Raw genomic sequence first — 26,483 nt, 5'->3', positions numbered from 1 at the left:
TTAATTGTCCAGTTTCCTAATTTTGTTGGTGGAAAAAATACTATTTTCTTCCCGTCAAACTGTATTACCTTCGGCATTTTTCAAGATTCAGCTGACGAAAGGGGAAAACATCATTTGTTTTTGTGACACGCCACTAGCAACAAAGACACAATTAGTTTCTGTGCTGAATTGTCTGTTATGCATAGACACAAGTGGTTTATCTTGAGTTAGGTGCCTTTTTAATGCCTGAATGATTCATGGATGCACTTATTTTGCAAAGACTAAAGTAAGTCTGAAAATGGAATCGAAATGAACAACAGCAAATATACAATGAAGCCTAGGCAAACATGAGAAGTGGTCCCACATCCCAGACTGTGGGGTAATGAGGGTCACAAGGACCAGATGTGTATTTCAAATTCTGTCAAAAAGTAGATACAGCGCCTTGCCACATTCTGAATGTCTAAAGTTAGGAAATGTGACTTTAATTTGGGAGAGGGATAGTGTAAGTTACAGTCTAAGTCAGACAACAGTCTAAGATGAAGGAATTAACTGAGCTGAAGAACAGTGAGGCAAAAATGTCAGGGAAACCATAACGGATCCTTAAAATTAGCAAGTATTGAGGAACTGTCACATCCAGGCAGAATCAATGACAGAAACTCAGAAAGATCATTTAGGAAAAGGGAACAGTTTGATAGAATAGACTTTAATCCCCGAAGGCATTAAGAAATACATTTATGTAGTGATTTTTTTGCTGTTTCTGGGTTACAGTGATTGTGTCTATTATTGCTGTTTGTAGAATGTTCCATATTCTTTCAGTACGATTTTAGTGAATTTATGTAATGTATTAATTATTTGATTAACTGGGATTTAATGCATAATTTAATTAAGAAATATTAAAATATAAAGAGGGGAAAAAGTGTCCCAAGACACTGCTAAATAGCCCACAGTGTCAAGACTCCCAAAACACTTACTGTCTACATATGTAAACATTAGAACTAGCTAGGTATAATTTTCAGCCCATTCAATAGGGAACAGCTTCTAACTTGGGCACACACAACAGATTTTATATTTATAAGGTTTTTATAAAGTGAGCAAACTCCCGTCACATCAACCGTACTAGACCATAATTTACAGTATTACAAAAAGGTTTGAATTTTCAGGTTTACAAAAACTACAAATGGAGCCTTTGAGTTATTCTCTGAACACCTGAATAGTGCACAGCTGTCAAGGACTGCTTCAGGTTTCAGAGAGAAAAGAACATAAAAGAAGTGCTGGCTAGAATGTAATAGTTCTACACTAGAGATAACTTAAAGTAGTTCAAAGTGCAACAGCATGTCTCTCTGTGAAGACAATCCAAGGCAGTTAGGAGAAAATGTACCTTACAGCGTTTGCTAGGAGTTCATGCTGACTGACCAATGGCATAGAGCTAGAATTGTTTAAAGGAAAAGGATCAGAGGGCTGCAGGAAAAACATGTGACATAAAATCATGGCCCAATGAAACTTGCTGAATGTAAAGAATGAGATTTCCATACTGGATTGTTTTGGGCCCAGGTTAACTATGACCAGCACCCTTTTAGCCTATGGTCAATGGTCAACAGGGTGGAAACTGTGCAACTGTTGGCTGGAGACAATGAAAAAAAAGGGGGAAAGGCGTGTTAGGAGTAAGCGAAAGAGAAGGAAAGGCAGGAGTTGGTGATGAGAGTAAGGACGTGTATATGTAGAGACTACAGCTGATAAAGGGAAAAAGCTAGCTGTGTGCAGAAGACTGGGTGGAACGCAAACAAGATCAGAAGCACTGGAGGTGGATTCAAACCATATATATGTATATGTATATGTAAAACCATATATATATGTGATATACACAGGAAGAGAATTTTAGTACAATACTATTCACATAGGAAGACTATGTGAATAGTATTGTACAGGTGAAGAGCTTCAGACAGGATCATGAGTTTAAAGCTGGAAGTCGAAAAGGGTGATGTTGAGTGTTGTCTGTGCATGTGTCCCACAGTTTGGATGCCAGTTAGAAGAGAAAGAAGAATGGATGAAGAGGTAAAGAGTGACATCAGGGAGAGGAGAGCAGTGATTGGATCAGACTTCAATGGACATGTAGCAGAAGGAAACAGAAGTCATAAGGAGATCTTGGATAGGTAAGATGTTAAGCAGAGAAGGACAGAATCTGAAAGAGACAGAAGACTGCAAGGTGGCATCAGGGGAGAATGTAGCTAAGCAATATCAGGTGTCCAAGGTAGGAGCAAGGATTAAATGGTGGAAGCTGAAGATGGAAGAACTTTACATAGAGTTCAGGGAGGAGTTGAGGAAGATCTTGGGTGGTAGGAAAGAGTTAGCAGCTAACTGGGAAAGTATAGCTGAGAAGCTAAGGGAACTGCCAAGAGCCTGTTTGGTTCCTCTAGACAGAGGAAAGAGGACAAAGACACTTGTTGGTGGAACGAGGAAGTACAGGAAAGAATTCAAAGGAAGAGGTTGGCAAAAATAAAGTAGGATAGTCAAGGAGATGAAGACAATAGACAGGTATACATCAAAGAGAGAGGTGGCAGCGGTAAAGGAAAAGACCCTAAGTGAGTTGTGTGTGAGGCTGGACACAAGAAAGGAGAAAAGAACTTATATCAGTCTGCCAAGAAAATTGACTGCGTGGGAAATAAAGTTAAGGTGGTTAAGGATAAAGATGGAAATATACTAACAAGTGAAGATAGTTCTTTTAGAAGATGGAAGGAGTACTTTGAGTAGCTGATGAATGTGGAAAATGAGACAGACAATGGATGGAGGAAAGTTAGTGAATTAGAATGTGCAGAGGAATAGTAAGGTTGAAGTGAGGGCAGCTACATGACAACGATGGGGGAGTGGAAAGGCGACTCGTCATAATGACCTATCTCTTGAGATGTCTAAAAGAGTGGGCGGTGGATTTTTTTAACCAGATTGTTTAACCTAATGTTGCAGAGTGAGAGGAGGCCTGAGGAACGGAGACGACGTTCACTGATGTTCAAGAATAAAGGTGCTGTGCAGAGCTGTTTTGTAGTCTAGTCAAAATGTTTGTGAAGGTTCTCAGTTATCCAGGTCATCGTAGTCTAAGGAGCTTGGAAAGAAAAGCGTCTGGACTTCTTAGGTTGCTTGAAGACGTTTCACCTCTCATCCGAGAAGCTTCTTCAATTCTAGGGTAAATGGACCGCAGATGGACTCAGCGGACTCTTTCGAGGATGCCAATGTTCACATTTTGGACAGAGAGGACAGATGGTTTGAAAGAGGAGTGAAATAAGCCATTTATGTCCACTGTGAGCGACCATCTTTGAACAGAGGCGGTGGCTTACGACACCAACTGTCTGCCATCTATAATCCAGTTTTGAGTTCCCTTCCTAGACGGCTTAACGCCCACTCACATCCTGGGCCATCTGACCTCCGGAAATCACATGACAGGGTGGGGCCAGGTTTCACAATGAGCTCACCCAAAACCCTGGCTGATTGTGACCCACACCCGCTTTCACACCTTGGCTCTTGTGATTAGGTAGAGGATCATCAGGGGGTCCTTTTGTCCCTCTTTGGGGGGAAACACCCATGGGGTTTAAATCTGGGACTCTCCACCATTTTACCCTAGAACTGAAGAAGATTCTCGGATGAGAGGTGAAACGTCTTCAAGCAATCTAAGAAGTCCAGACGCTTTTCTTTCTAAGATCCTTAGACTAATCTAGCCAAAGTCTGGCCTGTAATCCAGGATACACTGACCTTAAACAGGCAATTCATGCTTGAAAACTTTCTAATGTGGCTGAAGTAAAACAATTCTGGAAAGAAGAGTGAGCAAAAATTCCTCTGCCATGATGTGAAAGACTTATTGGCAGTTAGAACTTCTTGGAAAGAAGAATTGCTTGATTACAGTTCTTGGTGCACAACAGTTCTTAGCTTTAGGGGACAAAAATGAAAAAAGGGGGTAAATATTTTTTCACAGCACTGTACATTTGTTAAAAAGATGCGGCTTAAAATGTAACAGTGTGACTCGCAGTGGAGAAAAAAAGCAACTCCTGAAGAAGACTCATCCTTGCACAGCAGGCAACTTTATATCTTAAAACTGAGCTGAAGGTGTAGTGCTTAACACTGCTACAAACACAAGTTAGACTGCTTTAAATGTTCACTGCAGGATGTTCACCCACAACCCAGCATGCACAGCAGAGACAAGTACCTCTTATAAACCAAAATGATATCCAGTGCTAGAATCGGGCAGCTGAGAGAATAATGGCACAAGAATGACAATCTGCCCTGACAGAGGAAGTGGACAAAAACAAGCATATCCAGACGATAATAATATCACTGCAACTGGAACAAGAGTGCTCATCTCAAGAATAGCTGCTATGAAAATAACTATTTGCAACAACAATACAACCTATACAACCTTTTACCAGTGCACATATAATTTGTTTTTCCTAAAGGAAGAAGCAAAATCATGATATTTGAGCAAGATCTGCCCAAATGTAATATCCAAAGAATACTAAATCTTGCTTTCTGCTCTAGGAAGCCTTTTTTTTTAATTACTTATTAAAAAAATTAGGGCAATTATAGATGTGTGTTTTTAGTTACATGAAACCACCCCCCAAAAATACGACTCCAAATTAAAATGCCAAACCTTTCCAAAAGAAAAGCTAACAAGAAGCTAACCAAAAAGTTTACAGCTCCCAACATAGATGACTTATTATTATAAAATAGAAAAATGAGTTCCTAACTATGATGCAGTGTTGCAAAAGCACTGTTCAGTAGAATGACAACTATATAAGGAAAAGAAGGATGTTGCAGGAGAGCAAATGCAGTGGATCCTATAATATATTAATAACAAGGGAGAAAAAAGTGATATTTGAAGGCATTGCAGCACAGCTGCTAGCCTGTGGCTAACCCTCTGTACTTTTGTTATTGCCACAGTAACTTGGCAGGCCGTGTTAAAATAATAACTGGCAAACACACACACACACACTTACATCCCGTACAATTAAAATGGCAAATTCTGTATACTTAAGGATATTTATAACTCCAGAATTTAAAGAAATGTATAAAGCAAATTTTTCCCCTCTGTTCGAGAAGGTAAAGCAAGATTTGGAGAGATGGAATTCCCTACCTGTTTCTTGGCTAGGACGTATAGCTTTGATTAAGATGAATATTTTACCTCGATTGTTATATCCTGTCCAAATGATTCCGGTTATATTTTCAAATAGAGTGATGAAGGATCTGAATACTTGGCTAAGCTCTTTTATATGGAGCAAACGTAGACCAAAACTTAAGATGGCTACACTGCAGCTCCCAGGTTCAGTAGGAGGTCTAGATTTACCAAATATTAGAACATATCAATTGAGTACTCACATGAGTTATATTCATGACTGGGTCACAAATAATTCACACTCTATCTGGTTGGGGATTGAAACCTCTCTTTCAAAGTATCCATTAAGGGACCTATTGTTTTTCAAGAACTTTAAAGATATTAGATTGAGCTGTGATAATCCAGTCACACTTAATACACTTAAGGCCTGGCGGTCAGTATGTCGAATTGAGGGAAGGTTGAAGCTAACATCTATGTTTACTCCTATTGTGAATAATCTTGACTTTCAACCGGGGATGTTTGATATAGGATTTAAGGAATGGAAGAACAAAGGAATTCAGAGACTGAGGGACTTATTCTCCGATAATGTAGTTATGCCATTTGACCAAATGGTTGAGAAATATTCTCTCCCCAAGCATGACTTTTTCCGTTACTTACAGATAAGGCATTATATTTTGCATAGTACTAACTTTAGTGAGAGTCATGAAGTCTCTCCTGTTGAAAAATTATTATTTTTAACAGACAAAGAGGTACCTGTGAAGATATTTTATAAGGCTTTATATTCTGTACTCTCAGGGACGTCACAGAGGCTTAAAGGCAAATGGGAAAAGGAATTAGGTATAGTAATTGATGATGAGGAGTGGGAAGATGTCTGGAGTTACGCCAAATCAATATCAGTTTGTAATCGTACCAAAGCAATACAGTTAAAAATTATACATAGAATGCACATATCTATGTTTCGCAGACATCAATATAATCCTACCCTTTCACCCATGTGCCTTAAATGTAAGACAGTAATTGGTACCCTAACTCACAGCTTCTGGTCATGTTTGAAATTGCAAGAATATTGGTCTAATGTGCTATTTGAAATGGAGAAGATTTTCGGTTGTGAATTGGAGATGGACCCTCTGTCTCTCATACTGGGCCTCCCCAGCCGGCGATTAATATCCAAGAATAATAGGAGATTGTACTGTGTTCTCACCTATGCGGCAAGGAAGAATATACTACTCCAATGGATTTATGAAAAAGTACCAACTATTAAAGGTTGGAAAAGAGTAGTGTTGGATTTAGTGCCACTGGAATATCTTACATGTATATTGCATTCAAAAACAGATCAATTCTTTAAGGTGTGGGAACCATACTTGAACTATGTGGAACCTGATGTTTCTAATATTATGTTACAAGGATTCTCTTGAGTGTTTAAACTGTAATGGAACTGAGCTGGTTTTTTTTGTTGTTGTTTTTTTGTGTGTTTAGTTATCAGTTTGTTTGTTTTATGTTTGTTTGTCTGTTTGTTTATTTTTTGGTTTTGAATTGTACACTGTATTATGTTATGTAATTATGTACTATTTGTGAAAATAAAAAGGAAGGAAAAAAAAAAAAGGCAAATTCTACGTTCAATTAACACTTACAAATTTACAATGAAGTATAAATTGCATGCATTGAGAGTTTGCCTGTTATACCAAATAAACTGAAGCTACAGAAATAGATTCATTTATTTATGCATTTATGTATTTTGTGTAGCAGATTTAATTTGGTATAGTCTGATCATCCTACCTCTGGTGGAAAATTTGAGATTTTAAGACACTACTAAACATTTCAGCAGCAAAAACAATCAAACCTAAACCCCGCAAAACCTTTATATGAGATCCTAGTCCCCAAAGAGCATAGACTAATGATTTAGCAGCTTCTTCTGCCCTTTTGTTGTAATTTAGTGGTGGCAATTTGATAAGATTCTACAGCACAGTATGTGACAAGATAGTTTTTGTTAACTAGTAACCAAATGCAGCAAACAAAAAAACAACAACAACAAAATAAATAAATAAATGCCATTCGATTAGATGTTTGTGTCTGTAGAGCAGATCGTGTCAGGCCAAATAGCTTTCATATCAAAAAGTGTTTGACTAAGTTATACTTTCAATGTCACAATGATACCTCACTATTAATATCTGACATGTTATATGACAGGCTTTTAATGTAAGTCTCAAAATAACAATAATGAATGTCTCTATAGAGATTGATAGACCACGTGACTTTCGCGCATAGGGCATTTGCGGGTCTTACTATTTTCCTCTATCTTTCAGTCTCCATCTGTGAAATATTTGGAATCCAGTCTTTAAGTCTGACATCACTAGCCATGTCTGGGCCCAAACTCAGCTGCAGGTCCCAAAGTCAAATGATCCCTGCAGCATTAGTGAGGGTTAAAAACTGGTCTAAATTCTTTCATCTGTAATAAAATGATCAGTGTGGCTGCTCTACCAGGTGTTACAATTAAGTTTAACAACCAGCCATCCATGAAAACAGAATTTATTATATTTAACAGAGTTAGAAGTTAGCAGGAAGTTAGCTCGCTAGCTTCCATCTAAATATAATACACCATGTACTGACTGAGGGATTTATGAAACAAATTCAAACGTACAGCTCTGCTGTCACTTCCAACATAAATGAAGACAGGAAAGTAAACAGCAGCGACGTTTGTAGGGTTACTGAAGTTTGGCTACCTGGTATATAATGATATGCTACGTGATCGCTAGCGTGACAAAGCTATGTTAGCAAAATATAAACAGTAAAGCTGGAGGACGAACGCTAACGAACTGAGTTTTTTCCACTCAATAAAAGTTAACGTGAGGGTTCCTAATGCTTAGGGGCAAATGCAATCGCATGGCAGGATGCTGTAAACCAGGGGTGCCCAATCCCGGTCCTCGAGAGCTACCGTCCTGCAGCTTTTAGATGCATCCTTGTTCCCACACACCTGAATCAAATGAATGGCTTGTTATCAGGCCTTTGCCAAACATGATGGCATGCTGAAGAGATCAAACCATTTGATTCAGCTGTGTTGGAGTAGGGATGCATCTAAAAGCTGCAGGATAGTAGCTCTCGAGGACCGGGATTGGGCAGCCCTGCTGTAAACGGACCAAACCTCAGTCAGGAGAACAACTGAGATGATCCATCCACAATATACTGCTGCATGGGCTTGGCTGTAGTTACATCGTAAGGGCTTAAAAACTGAGCTTTAAAATGATTAGCGGTAATAAAAACCGGTCTTTAAGTGATTCATCACGTCATCACTTAAAGACCGGATAGCCTACAGGCCTGGGAAAATCATTTTCTTTAGTATAATAACAGAATTTGCCCAGAACTAAATCCACCATTGTACAATCAACAGTTGGTCATCAAGGCTGATAATCCATATATGTATTCAGATGTAAACAAGAAGCACTCTGTAAGAATCAGGCTCATTAGCTTTTCTAGTGTTTGAATGCAACAGCATCATTGTTATCATTAGCCCTATCAGTGCTTTCACCGTCAAATCAAATGGCCTAAACAGCTAGACTAAGTCAAGCAATGCCATCCAATGAAAAGATACTGTCAAAATACTCATGTCTGTTATTATCCCCACGTTTGCCCTGTTATCCTGTGGGTAAGAGACAATGCTGAGGGCAAGCCTCGTTATGCATGCAGAATAGTGATGGGATTTCCGGCTCTTTTTAGAGATCCGGCTCTTTCGGTTCGGCTCACTAAAAAGAGCCGGCTCTTTCAGCTCCGAACCGGCTCTTCAGGTTGTTTTGTTGCTTTAATTAATTTATTATTAACAATAATATAAAATTATGCACAAAAGGAATTACTAACATAAAAACAAGTGGTTTTATTTATATATGTTTATATATAAATATATGCGGTGGCCCCTAGAGACAAAACACGTACAAACTCCAAAACACATTTCTAGCATGAACTGAACTTCCAAAGCAGAGCTACTAGATCACTTAAATTACACAATTGAAAGCATGTGTGTATTGTTTGTGTATTTATACACAGGCACTCATATATATATTCAAATAATTTAAAAAAAAGTTCATTTACCTGTTATTACCACACACCAAATCCGGTCGTTGGTACTTGCTGGCTTGTGTAGCCACAAGATAACAAAGGCTCAACACTGCGCCCAGCATCCTGGAGCACTTCTGTTGTCTTTTGTACGTGTTTTGAGTTTTTATGTGCTTCTGAGTTTTTATGTGCTTCGGAGTTTGTACGTGTTTTTACGTGTTTTGGAGTTTGTACGTGTTTTTACGTGTTTTGGAGTTTGTACATGCTTCAGAGTTCGTACGTGATTTGAAGTTTGTATGTGCTTTGTCTCTAGGGGCCACCGTAAATATACTTTTATTTATTCACTCCACATAAAATGTAATAAATAAATCATATAATACAAAAATCAACTATTCACATTTCAACTTTTAACTATTTAAATTTTCAGCTTTTTCCTTTCACAAATTTAAAGTGAAAAGAACACAAAACACTGCAAACCACAACACAATTAAATATAAATTATAATATGAAAACTAAAAGAACATGCACATTCTCTGTCATATGAACCTGCATGAATAAGCTTTCTCAATCCTTTAGAAAGTACATTATTGTACTTTATTGAGCCCCGTGGGGAAATTGCTCTCTGCATTTAACCCATTCACTCAGTGAAGCAGTGGGCAGCCATTGGGCGCCCGGGGAGCAGTGTGTAGGGACGGTACCTTGCTCAGGGGTACCTCAGGGTAGCTGTTAAGGGGAATCGAACCCCCGACCTTCCGATCATGGGGCAACCACTCTACCTACTGAGCTATCCCTGCCTTTATCATCTGCAACCGAAAATAGTTGTGGATGATTACTATACCTTTCTAATGTTGTTGTCCCTGCCTCTCTTTCTCTCTCTCTGGCTCTGTTCCTGTGCTACTGAGTGTAACTACCGCCCCTCCCCCCTCTGCCCAGCGTAAAGCACAAGGCTCGCGCAGAGTGAAACGGAAAAAAAGTGCGAGAGAGAGGCTGAGAGAAAGAAAAAAAAAAAAAAAAAAACATGTGACGGCTCGCGATAAGGAGCCGGCTCGCGTCGTTCACGTCAAAGAGCCGGCTCTAAGAGCCATTTCGTTCGCGAACGACCCATCACTAATGCAGAAGTACAATAACTTTAATGAAACATTAACCTTATCCAACAATTTAGACAACATTAACTTAATTATGGTGTATGGTCCATCGCTAATTAGGAATAAATTATGCACCCACTCAGCAATAACAATCATGAAATACTGATGGGGGCCGCAGGCCTGGGCCCACTCCTTTCACTCACTCTGACATCCTTTTCTCCCATTTGGCAAATCTGGCACTTTTAGTTGCTGCAGAAGTAACTCTGGAGTCCATTAAATGTGCTGACATATGGAGTGAAGGGAGACACTGGGGCATCTTCAGCAAAAATTGAATGAGTCCTTACCTTACCTGCCTTGCACATGCACCGAAGTTATCCACTGAGGACAACAATAGCTCTGTCTGTGCATATTTTATGACAAAGATGAAAATAGTTGACTAGAAACACCAACAACAGCGACTCAAAACTGCATGAAGCACATCTAATTGCCTGCTTAGACAGCCTCATTCCTATGCAGCTGGCTTTGGAGAATACTAATCTCTACCTGGAAGCACTAAAATTGTAAAATTGTGTATGTGTGTATGTATGTGTGTGTTTTGAGTGTATTAGGAAGCAGCAAATCCTTCTATTTCTTTACTAAGCTGATATTACCAATGCTGATACAACAAATATAATGTACGCAAATGGATTTTTTATTTCTTTACTTCATGCTTGCATATTCTTTTAGCTTTGCAACTAAATTGATCAGAATTAGTCCTTTCTTTTCTTTGTAGGAGCATTAAGTTCTGGTGTCAGTAGACAGGCTGACTCTGAATAAAGCAGAAGATCAGTAGATGATCAGTGGGAGATGAGCTGACTATTTGAGATATCAAAGATCTAGAGGGGTTAGATCCATCTTTTGCCACAAAACACACTTTGAATATGTACATAGAACTCCAAAATGTTAACATTACTTAGAAGTTAGGTCTCCAGCCACTGCAGGGCTTAAACAAAAATAAAAACCATTCACAGTCACACCTACAGCCAATTTAGCCCTATTAATTTAGCTCATGCATTTCTGCGACAGAATGACTATGAAAGGAAGCTGAAGTACCTTCAGAGAGCCGAAGCAAGCAATGGGAGAGCATACGAACACCACAGAGAAAGACCTGGGTTGGCTGGTGTACTCAAATCCAAGATCTTCTTGTTGTGAGGCTTCAGTGCTAACATCAAACTGTGCATGGATAATAACTCCTCATTAAAAACTTAGTCACCGGTCACTTTAATATTTATATCTTGCTATTACTAGGTTTTAGCCCCTTTGTTTTAAATCTTTGCACAGTCCTTAGAGAGAGAGTTTGGTCCACAGTGACATGATAGCATCACACAACTGCTGCAGATTTTTCTGCTACACATTCATCATGTGAATGTTTCATTCAACCAAATCCCAACCGTGCACTATTGGACTGAGATCTACTGACTGTAAAGACCATTTGAGTACAGTGAACTTATGTTCAAGACACCAGTTAGAGTTGATTTGAGCTTTGTCACATGGCAGCTGGGCACACTGCAGTCATAAAGGGATAAACAACAGCAACAATACCCATGTAGCCTGTGTCATTTAAATTATGGTCATATGTCACTAAGAGGCCCATGGTGTGCACAACTCAGCAGAAATTGAGACTCATCAGAACAGGCAACATTTGTCCAATCTTCTGTTGAAACATCACAGAAATAACCCTTCTGTGAGTGTTGAATGACCTGGTGCTGGCAGGTCTGCTTCCCTCATGCTTTTGGACTACAGCATTTGGCACTGTAGATTGTAGCATTTTTTCTGACACGGCTTGAATTACGTGCAGGTATTAAAGATACGACCACTGGCTCCAGTCATATCTATCAGATAGGAGTTTTTCTCTCCATTTAGGGCAGTATTCATCATCCGTGTTACCACTTGTGGGGGACCTCAGGGTTCACTTTTGGGGCCCATTCTGCTCTCTTTCTATATGCTTCCTTTTCGGTCCATTTTTAAAAAAAGACAACATCTCCTTTCATTGTTTTGCAGTTGACCTCAAGACAGAGTTGCCTGTACAAACCAACAGCCATATTTTATTCAGGCACTAGTGAATTATCTTAGAGATGTACAATCATGAGTGGATATAAACTTAACTGAATAAAAGTAAAACACAATTTTCATTTGAGCGACCCAACCTGTTAGATGGATATGACAGCACCACTGGTCTTTTTACCCACTTACTGTCATATGATTGCAAGGAACCTTGACTGAACCGTGACTTTTGGCAGTTCTTTATAATGTGATAAACAGATTAGCTCTGTTGTTAAGTTTCTTTCAACTCACATGACTTTAAGAGGATAATTCACGCTTTTATTATCTCTTGTCTAGAGCATTATAACTCTTTATATGTTAGCTCTGATTAGAGCTTCAAAATGCAGCAGCTCGCCTTTTGATGGTAAAGAAACAGTGTGATCACACTAAACCTACACTGACCTCCTTACACTTGGTTCTAATCCATTTCAGGATCCATTTTAAATATGTATTAATTGATTATAAGAGTCTCAATGGTTTGGTACCACCTTACTTAACAGACCTTTTGAAAACCTATATTCCTACAGTACCAGAGCCCACAGTCCACAAACCACTGGGTTTGAGTGGCACTGGGTGTGGACTTTTGCTGCTGAAGCTCATCTACTCCAACTTTCAGTGTGTTGTGCATTTAGAGATGCTTTTCTGCATAGGAGTGGATATTTAAGTTACTGATCCTATCAGCTTGAAGCAGTCTGTCCATTCTGCTCTGGTATAAACAAGGCACATTTACTCACTGGATAGTTTCTATTTTTTGGACCATACTCTTGGACCTAAACTCTGGAGTTGGTTGTGGTAGAAAATTTCACTAGAATAGCCATTTTACTCAGACCAGCATATTTATATTTATATTAAATACTTTTTAAAAAATGAATTATAAAAGTGCCCCAGGAATCTTTATGCTTTTATTGAATTGTTTGGCCCTACTGATGAGCAGCTGTTTGGAGTAATTTTTAGAACCATGTAGCCTTTACCTTTTTATATTTTTTTCTGCTGGAGTGTACTTCCTGTTGCCATGGACTTTTTCCTTCCCACTGTTGCCAAGTGCTTGCTCATAGGGTGTTGGGTGATTGTGGGGGTATCTTTCTAATATTGTTTATTCATTTATTAATTATATTATCTTTAACTTATAAATGTAAATCCCCTTGAGGTGAAAGTTGTTGTGAATTGGCTGTATGTAAATGAAACAGAATTTTGAATTGAATTCAACTGGAAAGCTGCAGGCTTAATATTTAAGTATCAGGCTGTGAGGGAAGAGTAACAGAAGTCTCATACTAAACCAAATATTAAGTGAGTATACAAATCCCTACAGTCTCATGTATACCCAAGAATCCTTTTGTTTTGAACTTTCTACCTTCAGTGTTTTCATTGTCCAAGCACTTTCTAGCTGGTCAAATGTTTATTGCAAATTTGATCAAATCCATTGACATTGGGTGGTGGGCATTTATTCTTTGTTTTAACTGTTTTATTGATAAAAGGACATGCTTAAATATTGTTCTTTTTTTCTATTTTGCTTCTCGGCTTCAGGCAGTTGTTTGCCAAAGCCATGGTGGAAGCAGCTGAGTCCAAATCAGTCAAGGTAAAACCATGATAGGAAAACAGGACAAGACCAATTTGTTTCTTCTTTAACAATTAGAAATCAAGGTGTCCCGTGTGTGTGTGTGTGTGTGTGTGTGTGTGTGTGTGTGTGTGTGTGTGTGTGTGTGTGTGTGTGTGTGTGTGTGTGTGTGTGCGCGCGTGTGTGTGTGTGTGTGGAATTCCAGGATAAATAGAAGTGATGTTTATGTCCCTCTGTCGTATCTTTTCATTTCCAATCCTTCCTCACTGTTTGGAAAAGATTTCTGGATTACTTTGTGTGGCTAAAAGTGGGTATTTCTGGAGATTACTTTGCATCAACGAACATTACAGAATTGTTTTTAATTGGACTGAGAATAAAGCACTTGCAGTCGAGTGTGGAAGAAAGTGAGTTATGGTCTGAGGTTAACAGATTTAAGATTAAGATTTTCAAAATGACATTTTAAAAATGTCGCTGCCTTCTTCTCTTGTTTATGATAATGGGATAATGTCTCTCAGTTTCATCAACCGTATCCTCTCTCTCTCTCTGCATTTCCAATATTCTTTTGTCTGTTATTACACAGGACAATATCACAGCTTGTCCAGGCACAGGTGAACATGGGAGGCATGGGTGTTTGTGCTGACAATGTGAGAGCAAAATTAAAAAATAAATAAATGTATGGTAGAAAAAGACAATAATAAGAGAGATCTGCATCGTTGTGAGATTTCACACGCTCCTGCTAACTTTGTTTTATTTATTGTTCGCAGTCCAATAATCTCCCAGGAAATGTTTATATCTATGACTCATTTTATGCCTCTTGTTTTCCAATGCTACTTTTATAACACTGCTGTATTCTGCACTCTATTATTGATAACTTTTGTCCAACGAGGTGAAAATGTCTCATAGTCCTCTAGAGTTTTCCAAAGGGCATTCATGATGTTGTCAATGATTAAACCTGTGGTGGCATTCAGTGACTCACTATGGATTCTTGTGAATACTAGAATAGTGAGAGATAAACATTTAGAGAGAAAAGACATCCACAGCAGGGAACTGAGCACACAGTGCTGCAATGACTTGAACACATAATGCCTCATTGTCAGACCTCATTTTTACTGAAGGATAAATCTGGCATATGCACTACTGGTCAAAAGTTTGGACTCACTTTCTCATTTCATAATTTTTCATTATTTTCATGAGTATTTACATTGCAGGCATCAAAACTATGAATGAACACATAAGGAATTATGTAGTAAACAAAAAAGTGTGCAATAACTCAAAACATGTTTTAGATTTTAAATTCTTCAAAATAGCCACCCTCTGCTTTCATTACTGCTTTGCACACGCTTGGCTTTTGACTACCACATGAAGCTCGATGAGCTTCTTGGTCAAATAGCCCGTACACAGCATGGAGGTGTGTTTGGGGTCATTGTCCTGTTGAAAGATAAATGATGGTCTAAGTAAACGCAAACCAGATGGGATGGCATGCCGCTGCAGGATGCTACCGTAGCCATGCTGGTTTAGTGTGTCTTCAATTTTGAATAAATCCCCAACAGTGTCACCAGCAGCTGGTAGAGATGTGTCTGTTATTGGAACATTTATTTGGGCTCTGATTCAAGGTGATGTTAACTTGCTATTTCTGAGGCTGGGGACTCGGATGAATTTATCCTCAGCAGCAGAGGTGACTCTTGGTCTTCCTTTCCTGGGGTGTCCTCATGTGAGCCGTTTCGTTGTAGCACTTGATGGTTTTGGCGCTATACTTGGGGACACATTCAACGTTTTAGCAATTTTACAGACTGACTGACGTTCAGTTCAGGTAAAAATGGACTGTCATTACTCTTTACTTAGCTGATTGGCTCTTACCATAAAATTAATTCTAACAGTTCTCAAATAAGGCTGTCAGCTGTGTACCAACCAGATTTCTGCACAGCATAACTGATGGTCCCAATCCCATTAAGAAGGCAAGAAATTCCACAAATGAAAAGCCACACCTGTGAAGTGAAACCATTTCAGGTGACTACATCATGAACATCACTGAGAGAAGGCCGAGGGTTTGCAGCGCTGTCAACAAAGCAAAGGGTGGCTACTTTTTAGGAATATAAAACATAGAACATATTTAGAGTTATTTATCCATTTTTTTCTTTTCTACATAATTGCATATATCTTCCTCCATATGTTTGATGTCTTCAGTATGTGTATACAATGTAGAAAGTAGTAAAAAATAAAGAAAAAACTATCAAATTAGAAGGTGTGCCCAAACCTTTGTCTGGTAGTGTGAATATATAACTCAATCCCCCACATATGGATGCTGGAGTGCCTAGATCAGGGGTCCCCAATCCCAGTGTCATGGTCCTGGGTCTTTTGACCCAGCGTTTTAAGTTTGAGTTTATTTTGTTCATTAGGTTATCTAAGTTCATTTGGTTATTAGACTCCTTGTGTTTTCTTCCCCTGTATTTAAGCTTCCCCTCACCCTTCGTGTTTCATGCTGCGTGTCTTATGTTATCAAGTTTGTATTATCATGCATAAGTGTTTCTAGTTCTTATTATTTCCCCCTCGTGTTTCCAACCATGTTAAATCTCCCCTGCTCTTCATGCGTTTCATGTCTGTGTCTTACATTGTCAAGTTCTGGTTGTCGTGTCTAAGTCTGCATGTTTTCTGTTTTATTTTGAAAAGGGGTCTTGTGTTCTGTGCTCATGCGGTTAGTTTTACTCTTGCCTGTGCATCATTACGTTTATCCTAGTCAGCTGTTTCCTCATGTGTCTCCACTTCCCCTAATCACCTCCTGTGTATTTAAGTCCTCTGTTTTCAGTGTGTGATTGTCAGGTCGTCTGTTGTCCATGCCATGCCATGCTTCCAAGTTTCTTGTCTAGGTTTTTCTTATTGTTTGTTTAGATTCCCCAGTTTAGGTTTGTGTTAATTTTGCTTCAGTTTGCCTTGCCCTTTGTTTGTACCTTTTCTACCAGCCATATTAAACGGCTCACCTTTTGTTAACATTCAAGTTTTGTTCCCTGTTCCTTGGAGTCTGCATTTTGGGTCCTTTTTTCAATTCATACAGTCTGCCCTCGCCAGACTGTGACACCCAGTCCATGAGGGCCGGTGTCCCTGCAGGTTTTAGATCTCACCCTGGGTCAACACACCTGAATCACAAGTTTAGTTCATTACCAGGCCTCTGGAGAACTTCAAGACATGTTGAGAAGGTCATTTATCCATTTAAATCAGCTGTGTTGGATCAAGGACACATCTAAACTCAATAGAAATGTGTTGAACAACACTAGAGGCAGGACTTTAAGCCAGTAGCACAAGTCACCATCAAGTCTGCCAAGTGGTCTGTCCCCACTGCTAGTCAGAAGTCAGAAATGAGGGGATTGCACTACCAGAAGGCAACATTGCAGACATCGAGGACAGCTACGTGTACCAATCCCACAGCCAGATGGAAACCACGAAGAGGTCACTAGGAAAGCCACAACCACCAAATACCTGCAAAGAGTCAGGCAAGTGCTGAGGAATCAGCTGAATAGAAAGAACAAGATCTGGGCTATCTTCACCTACGCCCTTCCACTGAACAGGTACCCTGCTGGGATTATAAACTGGCCAACGGAGGAGACAGAAGCAACTGGCATCAAGGCAAGAAAGCTCCTTACCATGGAGGGGTTCACCCCAAATCTAGCACCCTGAGACTGGACACTAAGTGAAAGGAAAGGAGGCAGAGGAGTGGTGAGTGTCAGAACCACTGCCCAGGATAAGACAACAAACATCAATCAGTACATTAGGAAGATGGCTAAAACTGACTGTGTGATTACTGAATACCTCAGGCAGCAGGAACCCAAGAAAGAGGAGCAAGGAGAAAAACCATCATTGACGGCGACAGAGGAAGTGGCTAACATCCAAAACCAGTGGCTGGACAAAGCTGGACTGAAGGACAGCACAGAGGCACTAATCATGGCAGCACAAGAACAAGCTCTGAGCACAAGATCCATAGAAGCTGGAGTCTACCACACCAGGCAAGACCCCAGGTGCAGGCTGTGTAAAGATGCTCCTGAGACACTCCAGCACATAACAGCAGGGTGCAAGATGCTAGCAGGCAGGGCATACATGGAACGCCATAACCAAGTAGCTGGCATAGTGTACAGGATCTGTGTCGAGTATGGCCTGGAAGTCACGAGGTCAAAACGGGACATGGCCCTCAAGGTGGTCAAGAATGACTGAGCTAAGATCCTGTGATACTTCCAGATACAGCCAGACAAACTGGTGATGGGTAACCAACCGGGTATAGCAGTGGTAGACAAGCAGAGGAAAACGGCTGTAGTGATAGATGTAGCTATACCGAATGACGGCGGTATTGGGAAGAAGGAACATGAGAAGCTGGAGAAGTGCCAATGACTGAGAGAAGAACCTGAGAAGCATTCGGAGCACTCAGTGCAGTGACCTCCAAGGTAGGCGAGTGGCTCCAGCAGACCCCAGGAACAACATACGAGATCTCTGTCCAGAAGAGCAGTCCTAGAAACAGCAAAGATACTGGGCAGGACCCTCACGCTCCCAGGCCTCTATATCCTCCTTTACATTTTTAGTGAAATGCATTTTCGCTCCTACAAAACATCTTACAAAGATGCCCATATAATGAGACACAGTACTTGGAGAGGGCTTAGCCTTTTGGGTTCCAAGAGCATTTTCTGGTTACTAGTGTGGTGAACCAATATTCAGTCATTTGTCTGAAAAGAAGCAATGATGGGAAAACAAGAAAATAAATGAAAAAAACATGTTGATATGTTGTTTACAAATACAATTACCGTAGGTCACAAGTAAATGAGATCTCAGAGAAAATGTATTTCAGCTGATGCAGGTGTGATTGGTAAAAGACAGGGATTTTTTTCAATGCGAGTAACCACAAGCATATTAAAGTCAAATTGAAATTCAAGTTTTACAAAAAAAATCATCAATGTTTTGTTAATTCCTTTTGTCAATTCCTTTTTATAACAAAGGTTTTATACTTTTATACTAATTGTGCGTTCATGCATGTTTTTGTGATACTGACTGACAAATCTTATTAAAACATCACTGTTAGGCCAGCATTGTTAGCAGCACCATGTTAGCAGCTACCATTTCTGTGGCTACTTGCATTAACATGTATTATGCTTTGAATGTTGAGGTTACATGAAAACATTTATTTGAACTTCCCAAGTCTGACTTTAGCTTTTGTAGAGGAAACCATTAACAAAGGCAATCTGATACTAAATCTCTTTGCTTTCAATGAACAGGAGCGGCTGATCACTCTAATAACATTGAAACTGAACAACACTGAAAAAACAACATCTAATTGGAATTTAAGAAGCTTGGAAAGAAAAGTGACTGGACTTCTTTAAGTCAGCTCTCATCCGAGAAGCTTCCTCACTTCTAAGACCAAATAGTGGGGAGTTCAGGGTTTTTTGCACTAGTGGGAGTTGTCCCTGAAGATTGTTGTTGACCCACTATAGATCACTTGCCTCATCGCATGAGCCAAGGTGTAAAAAAGGGTGTGAGTCATTAGCAGCAGAGGTTTCGGGTGTGCGTGGGTGTTAAGACGTCTGGAAAGGGATCTCAAAACTTAGTTTCGTAAGCCACCACCTCTGTTCAAAGATGGTCGTTCACATACATTCACATGGACATAGATGGCTTCTTTCACTGCTCTTTCAAACCATCTGTCCTCTCTGTCCAAAATATGAACACTGGCATCCTCGACAGAGTGACCTGTGTCCTTTAGATGCGGATGTACAGCTGAGTCTTGTCCTGTCGAGGTGGCTCTTCCATGTTGTGCCATGTGTTTATGAAGTGGCTGTTTGCCACTTTGCTTTCCAAGCTCCTTAAATTACCATGACCTGGATGACTGAAAACCTACACAGACATCTACTGGCAACCAGTACTCACCTTAGCTAGCTAGGAAAACTTCATTTTTACAAAGTCCAATTGCAACGTAAAACAATTTGTCCGTCTATTCTCTATTATTGTTTATGTCCTATTACTTGTTATTAAAAAATAAAACAATTTTTACTCCTTGCCTTGCATCTGTAAGTGACCACTGCCTGGACTTGACAGAGCAGTATCATATTATCATATCAAGTGTGTCTGGATGTTATCTGGTAAAACTCAATAATATTGAAGTCTGTTTTATTCCTGTGAACACTGTGAGTGTGTAACACGGATGCATTGAGAAAAATTGGATAATGAAGTGAAAGTCAATAATTTATGTGATCACTTGAGTGAAGATTTTTTTGCATTATGAATTACTAAAGCTCCAGGAACAGAGCTAGGCTGTGCAGCAATTTGGCAATTATATGCAAATTGCTACAGAATGAAAAAAAAATAAAACAACTATTGACCACTGAAAAACATTAGCAGCAAGTAGTGAGTAGTGGCACTTTCTCTGCTGATAAATCTACTCAAAATGTCTAGTCGGCTTACTCCACCACATTTAGGACTTGATTTCACTGCACCGACAGATTCTGAAGATAGAAACCATTTGTGTTTATGCTTGTTTCCCTAAAACCTTGGTTTAAGGTTATTATGATTTTTTAAAGCCTCTGAACTGCATTAACTAAACTAGACACATAACTGCCATGCAGGACCTATCTTGTATAAAAAGCACAGATTACACCAGCGTTCATGGTAATACTTTGTGTTCTGCTTCTTCTTTTCACAGAGATGTGAATGAGATGTCCACACAGTATGTTATTAGTATAAGCAACAATTAAAAACTGTACATTCATTCTGTAGCTTATATTATCGTACACAAAAAGGGGAGAGAGGAGAAGAATTAAAGTTTCAGGTTGGCTTTACTGTCTGGAGGGCCATGTCAAGTATGTCAAGTCATGTGAAAACCTTTTCTTTCAAATGTAACTGCCTTCATAAAGTCCCCAGGCTGCCACCTGACAGGATCAGTGTACACATGTAACGATACAACAATGTCCAGCTAATGATCTGATGCTGCTAGTAGTCCTGGAGAGAACTCATGGATTGGTGGTGTTGATGTTATCTGCTGTCTGTGCCAAATCCATGGCAGAGATTGACTCACCGCGGGTGTTGCTGGAGAGACGTTTGCGTTGGCTGGTGGAGGTATTGTGGGGAAGCAGGGTGTTCTGCTGGTGGTTGCTATCGATGGGACTCGTGGCAATGATGTTGTCCTTGTATTTGTTCATTAGCGCCAACTTGGTGTTGTCACTCACTGCAGATAAGAAGAACGATTTCTTAAATGTAAGCTAGGAGACGTACCAACCTTAAAGCTTCCTAAAGTCACGTGTTTTATATTTGACACATGAGTTTGAGGTGGAAGGTTCAATAAACACTCTTTTTTGTTTAATTGAATTTTTGGGCAAAGAGTTAAAATGAGAAAGCACCCACTTCGAAAAACATTTTTGTTTCTTTGCTTTGGCTTGACGTGGCAAGCATAAAGTATTACCAATACTAAGAAAGAAAATCCAGGATGTTGTTTGCTGTACCAGAAGTCAAACAGGCAAAATTAAAGACAGACAAAAGCTGGCATGAAATGAAAACTTATTAAGGCATTAGACAGAGCCCATTTAAGCCTCAGAGGGAAAAATTATCTATTTCTGTAAATATTAAGAGCTGAAGTTCCATGGAAACACTAAAAATCATATATTACTGCAGATATGTGACTGTCATGCTATTTAGTCACAGACACTGTTTGTCATGGTAGCTGTAATTTTCTGCCAATGTCAGTATGTCCTCCACTTTGTTCCAGTTTAAAAAAACAAAAAAACACACACATCTGTGTCATGGATTCGGATTAAACTTAATTCAGGATCTCTGTGGATGATGTTTTCAGAGCCACTACTAAGCTTTGTCTCACCATAATTTCTAAAATATGTGTGCATTAGCTTAGAGAATTGCAAAATAGCAAAAAGAAATGAGCGAAAGCATGAATTATTAACAAAAATAAACAAATCCATCAGTATTTTAAAACGTCGCTTGCAGACGTCTAGTATGTGGTATATTTTCTAATACATGCCATTGTATTCAATAATTAATAAACCCAACTAGTTTTTTCAGTATATTTGTCCATCTCAGTGTAATTCAAACTACCGTAATTGTCGGGCTATAAGCACAAGCTTTGAACCCTGCAGCTTTTAGTCAGGTGCGGCTTTTCTATGGATTGTCCATGATTGTTGTCATATCGTAAGACGATTTGTTTTGTTTGTTCTGCTGTTGTACGGCACTACGTTGCCTGGCGGAAGGATCGGGGTTCAAGAGTGGTATGTTAGTCACATGTCCGTCCGCCAGGCAACGTAGTGCCGTACGAAGTAGCGCGAAAAACAAACTTCAAAGTAGCGCTACGCGTTCAGCGGGAGGCGTGGATGATGAGCGGCGATAAACTTGCGAAAAGCAAGTTATGCCCAACTCCACCGGTGGATTCTGACAGCGTGGAAAAGTGTGAAAACATCCACGATCACTAACGGATTTCTAAGGGCTGGACTGCTGCATGATGGAGAGGAGGACACCGCCACGGCCCTTCTGAGGGTGTTCGACTCTGACAACGAGGATTTCTTTGGTTTTGTAAGTGACAACGAAGGAAAGAAGCGGAGAGTGGATGACGAAGCCATCCTGAGCCTGTTCGTATCCGACACTGGAGAAGAGGACTTTGGTGGTTTCAGTGCGCAGGAAGAAGAGAAAGATGGTGAATGACTGACTTTTCTTCTTGTTAAAGCCGTGTCACTGCACCTGAGCCTAAAAGGTAGTCCGAATCTATTTTTCTGGTGTGCTGTAGGTTACTGTTATGTACTACATGTGCAAATATGTACCCATAACTTGTTTTTCAAAATATTAATAAAAGGGGTGTGTCTCCAAACAGCCATCTCTTTCCTGACAATTCGCTTTGTGCATATTCTCTTACATATGATGAGTCAACATTGAAACACCTGCGGCTTTTAGTCAGGTGCGGCTAATGTATGTACAAAACAGGATTTTCCCCTGATTTTAGCTTGTGCGGCTAATATTCAGGTGCGCTTTGTAGTCTGGGAAATACGGTAATAAATAATGACACAAAATGTCTTAATAACAATAAACTACAGATAATTTAACACGTATTTCTCTATTATTAATGTCTTTTTTTTAAAATATGGAAACATTAAAATGTTGCAATTGTGCAAAAGAAAAATCTTTATGAAAATTTTGATATTTTAAAGAAATAAAGTTTTATTTCAAAACATTTAAATGAGACAACTGTAGCCGCACTACCAGGTACAGTAAACTGTAAGACAAGATTATTTTGAAGAAGTACAAAGTGCACAAGTGACAACAGACACGAAATACCCCAGACATCTTGTTTTTCATTTGTTTATGTATGTGTACCTACTACATTATACATAGAGCAGAGAAAAGGTCAGAGGAGCCAAAACACATTTACTGAAATTCATTATTTTAAGTCTAAATTCAAATGTTATTTTCTGAGTGACCTCTCTGATGTTCACGCTATTTACTATTCCATGCATGAGCTGCTGTCTCCATTTTTTATTTCTCTTTATTTCTGCGTTACACATCTTAAATGCATTATGCACAGGATTACTCTGCTCCATAAGCGCTGGGGTGGAGCGGTTTGGATTTTACAAGAGCACAGCTATAAGAGATCTGATGAATCCGAGTGGTGACTCTCTCCTTAGTTGAAATTCAGAGGCTGTACCTTCATCACAACTGCTCCACTTCATGAAGTAATTCTCATGGGAGTGGTGCTCAACTCCAAAGTCCACCAATTATGAAAAATGCTTTCTCTAAAACATAAAATCCAGATTTCTTGGCAGGTACGTGGCTCCATAATTATGTCAGTGGTGACAAAAATACTGTTTAAAGTTTTTATATTTATATGTGATCTGCATCCTACATGGGTCACACAGCTGATGTTATTCTACTAACTGTAGAAACAAGTGAACAAGATGCCTTATGTTTGTGGATTTTACACAGGCAAAACATTTCCACCATGCATGTTTGTGAAAATGTTTTTTTATCCTCTATCATTCCCTCCAAATTCATTTAGATAATTACTTCTAACCTATGAGAGAAAATAAAACTTATGTGTTTTAATTAAAAATCCAATTAATTTTTCATTTATTTCACTCTGCAATTGCTGCAACTGAGTTTGTGCAATACACAAACATAACCCCCTTTGACGCATTGTCTTGTAACTTAGAAAACCGTATGGCTGAGGAGGAGGAAAAACAAATGCATTAATAAGATGGGTAGATGAACATCTGCAATAAAATGTAACTGCTTTATGACTATAAAAGATAACATTTCATAGCAACATGGAGTCTCAACCTCTATCATTACTTAGAAAAATGCACAGTGTCAGATGAAAACAAACAAAGAAACATCTCCGGCTTGGAGCTACGCTTGTCTCTCGTTTGGTAGGACATGAAATTATCTGTGTTTATCTGCTGAAAATGAGTAACAGCATAAGATGAAATAAAACAATAAATACTCTTTAATGCTAAATACCAATAACAGCCAATAAGCCGATGACCCTAAAGTCAAGGTAAATGATCTGTACTTCTAATTATCATGAGAAATATTGTTCAGTGCACTTGTTCTTTAGGTCGCGTGTCTTTTCTGACCTGGCTGTTTGTGCATCTTTCAGCTTACCAGGTGCGAGGTCCATATTATTCTTGTCATTACAGCCCTGGAGCGAGTCCAGGGTACGGGTGACTTGGCTGGCAAATTCCTCCCCACCATTCATGCACTCCCGCTGCAGATGGTGACGCAGGTCGGTAATGTCATACTCATACCTGGGGATGTAGTTGAAATCAATTAGCGAAATCATTATCAGGCTTGTCTAAATTAGAATAAATGTCACAAGTGGCTAATGTGTGACGCAATGTACTGATAAAGGCATCAAAACACATTACAGGCTAATACAATAAAACCAAGTGTGTTGTGTACAGGCTGATTTGTGGAAGCAGCTGTCTATATTCAGGCAATATTAGGCTCTGCTTGTGTAGCATGGAATTAACAAGATACTGTTATTCAACTCAGCAATGTGTACGCATGCTGTGTGCTTATATTTAGGGCTTGAGCTCTAACCATCCCACATCCAAACCCTGCTTGTACCCATCCAAAATCGGTGTCTCCCGGATACTGAGGGTACCGCTGGAGTTTGGACCCTGACCCCGGGAGTTCCTCAAGCTCTCGCGTGCCTGGCCTCCCATCAGCACTGATGGGATGTAGTGGATCTCATTAGCTGCCTCAGCACTCGCGCTCTTCTGGGGCTGAGGGATGCGGCGGCGTTTACACCAGCGTCTGCGAGTGTAGAGGATCAGGACCAGGCAGAGGATGGACAGCAGAAGGGCAATCATCCCGCCCTGAGGGGAGGAGGGTGGCATTTGGAGGAGAGACAGAAAAAAAAAAGGGGGAGAGGAGACAGAAGCGGAGAGAGAGAAAGCAGTGTGAGTCAAAGGCGAGAACAGAGTCAGAAAATCTTGCCAATAGAATACGGATCAAAGTCAAAGTCGCGATGCCAACAGCAACATTTGAAAAAGGTTGCAGCGACAGTTTACTGTCTTGAATTACGCCTACAGTGTTTTTACATGACACCAGCTCTCTGAAACATTCCTCTACTTTGCTTCAAGGTGAAACGGAAGCAGAATACGCCTTTTATCTTCATTTGATTAAACTAATCTTAACTCATGGCAACATTTTAAGTGCTGAGATTTTTTCTTAAATTTAAAAAATGCACTTATTCATGTTGTTGCATGTGTCATACCTCAACACATGTGTGGAGATAGGCACAGCAGTTTGGCTCTGCGTAATAATCCAACCCTCTAATTAAAATGTTCCATCTCATTAGGTCAACACAAAAGTCAGAAAATCATACGCTGTGGTTTTATGGAGTACATGCCAAACAGTCTTGCCCAGGAGCAGCACCTTCAGCCCTCACATTGATGAAGAACATTACATTTTCCAATACAGGTTGCATTTGTTTGTACTGTATAAATTGCATATGCTGCAAAATGTAGACTGCTTGTGCATGCTTATGTTTTCATATGATTAAGGTCTTTGACAATGAACTGAATTTTTGGCACGGTGGTTAGCACTGTTGCCGCACAGCAAGAAGGTCCTGAGTTCAATTCCACCATCAGGCCGGGGTCTTTCTGTGTGGAGTTTGCATGTTCTCCCCGTGTTTGCGTGGGTTCCCTCCGGGTACTTCGGCTTCCTCCCACCGTCCAAAGACATGCAGCTTGTGGGGATAGGTTAATTGGATAACCCAAATTGCCACTAGGAGTGAATGTGAGTGTGAATGGTTGTCTGTCCCTATGTGTTAGCCCTGCGACAGACTGGCGACCTGTCCAGGGTGTACCCCGCCTTTCGCCCTATGACAGCTGGGATAGGCTCCAGCGCCCCCCGCGACCCTGAAAAGGATAAGCGGAAGCGAATGGATGGATGGATGGGAACCAGGTTTGTCTATTAACGGTCTATTACCCTTCAATTAGAGATCACATTTGACTAAAACTGTGTTTTTTTGCCAGCACAAAAAGGACTGGTTTGTTCTGACCAATACTCAGAACACTGGGAAAGATGATGCAGATCTAAGACGGAGAATTCTAGAATATATACAAATCTGTTAGGAAGTCAGTAAGTACAGTGTACGTGTGATGTTTTAGGATCAATGCTTTTA

General features: G+C 39.8%; 1 protein-coding gene and 1 pseudogene across 7 annotated transcripts in view; one reads left to right on the top strand and one right to left on the bottom strand.

Moving 5' to 3' along the window:
- Positions 1 to 26,483, bottom strand: part of astn1 (astrotactin 1) — a 485,289-nt gene that overhangs the window by 312,045 nt on the left and 146,761 nt on the right. For 4 of the 7 annotated variants that reach the window (XM_086272768.1, XM_086272769.1, XM_086272772.1 and 1 more), the window contains exons 3-5: positions 24,893 to 25,170; positions 24,455 to 24,597; positions 20,877 to 21,026 (exon numbers count right to left, since the gene is read on the bottom strand). In XM_086272768.1, coding sequence (XP_086128894.1) covers positions 20,877 to 21,026; positions 24,455 to 24,597; positions 24,893 to 25,170 — 571 coding nt within the window. The remainder of the gene's footprint in view (positions 1 to 20,876; positions 21,027 to 24,454; positions 24,598 to 24,892; positions 25,171 to 26,483) is intronic. The other 3 variants (XM_086272770.1, XM_086272771.1, XM_086272774.1) reach the window with 1 other exon arrangement.
- Positions 17,591 to 18,399, top strand: LOC147309134 (uncharacterized; annotated as a pseudogene).

Source organism: Aulonocara sp. 'chitande type north' Nkhata Bay, linkage group LG18 (genome assembly GCF_057382095.1).
Source record: "Aulonocara sp. 'chitande type north' Nkhata Bay isolate Kocher_YH1m ecotype deep benthic linkage group LG18, A_spYH_male_GT1.1, whole genome shotgun sequence".
Taxonomy (NCBI): domain Eukaryota; kingdom Metazoa; phylum Chordata; class Actinopteri; order Cichliformes; family Cichlidae; genus Aulonocara; species Aulonocara sp. 'chitande type north' Nkhata Bay.
This window is presented reverse-complemented; position numbering and strand designations above follow the sequence as displayed.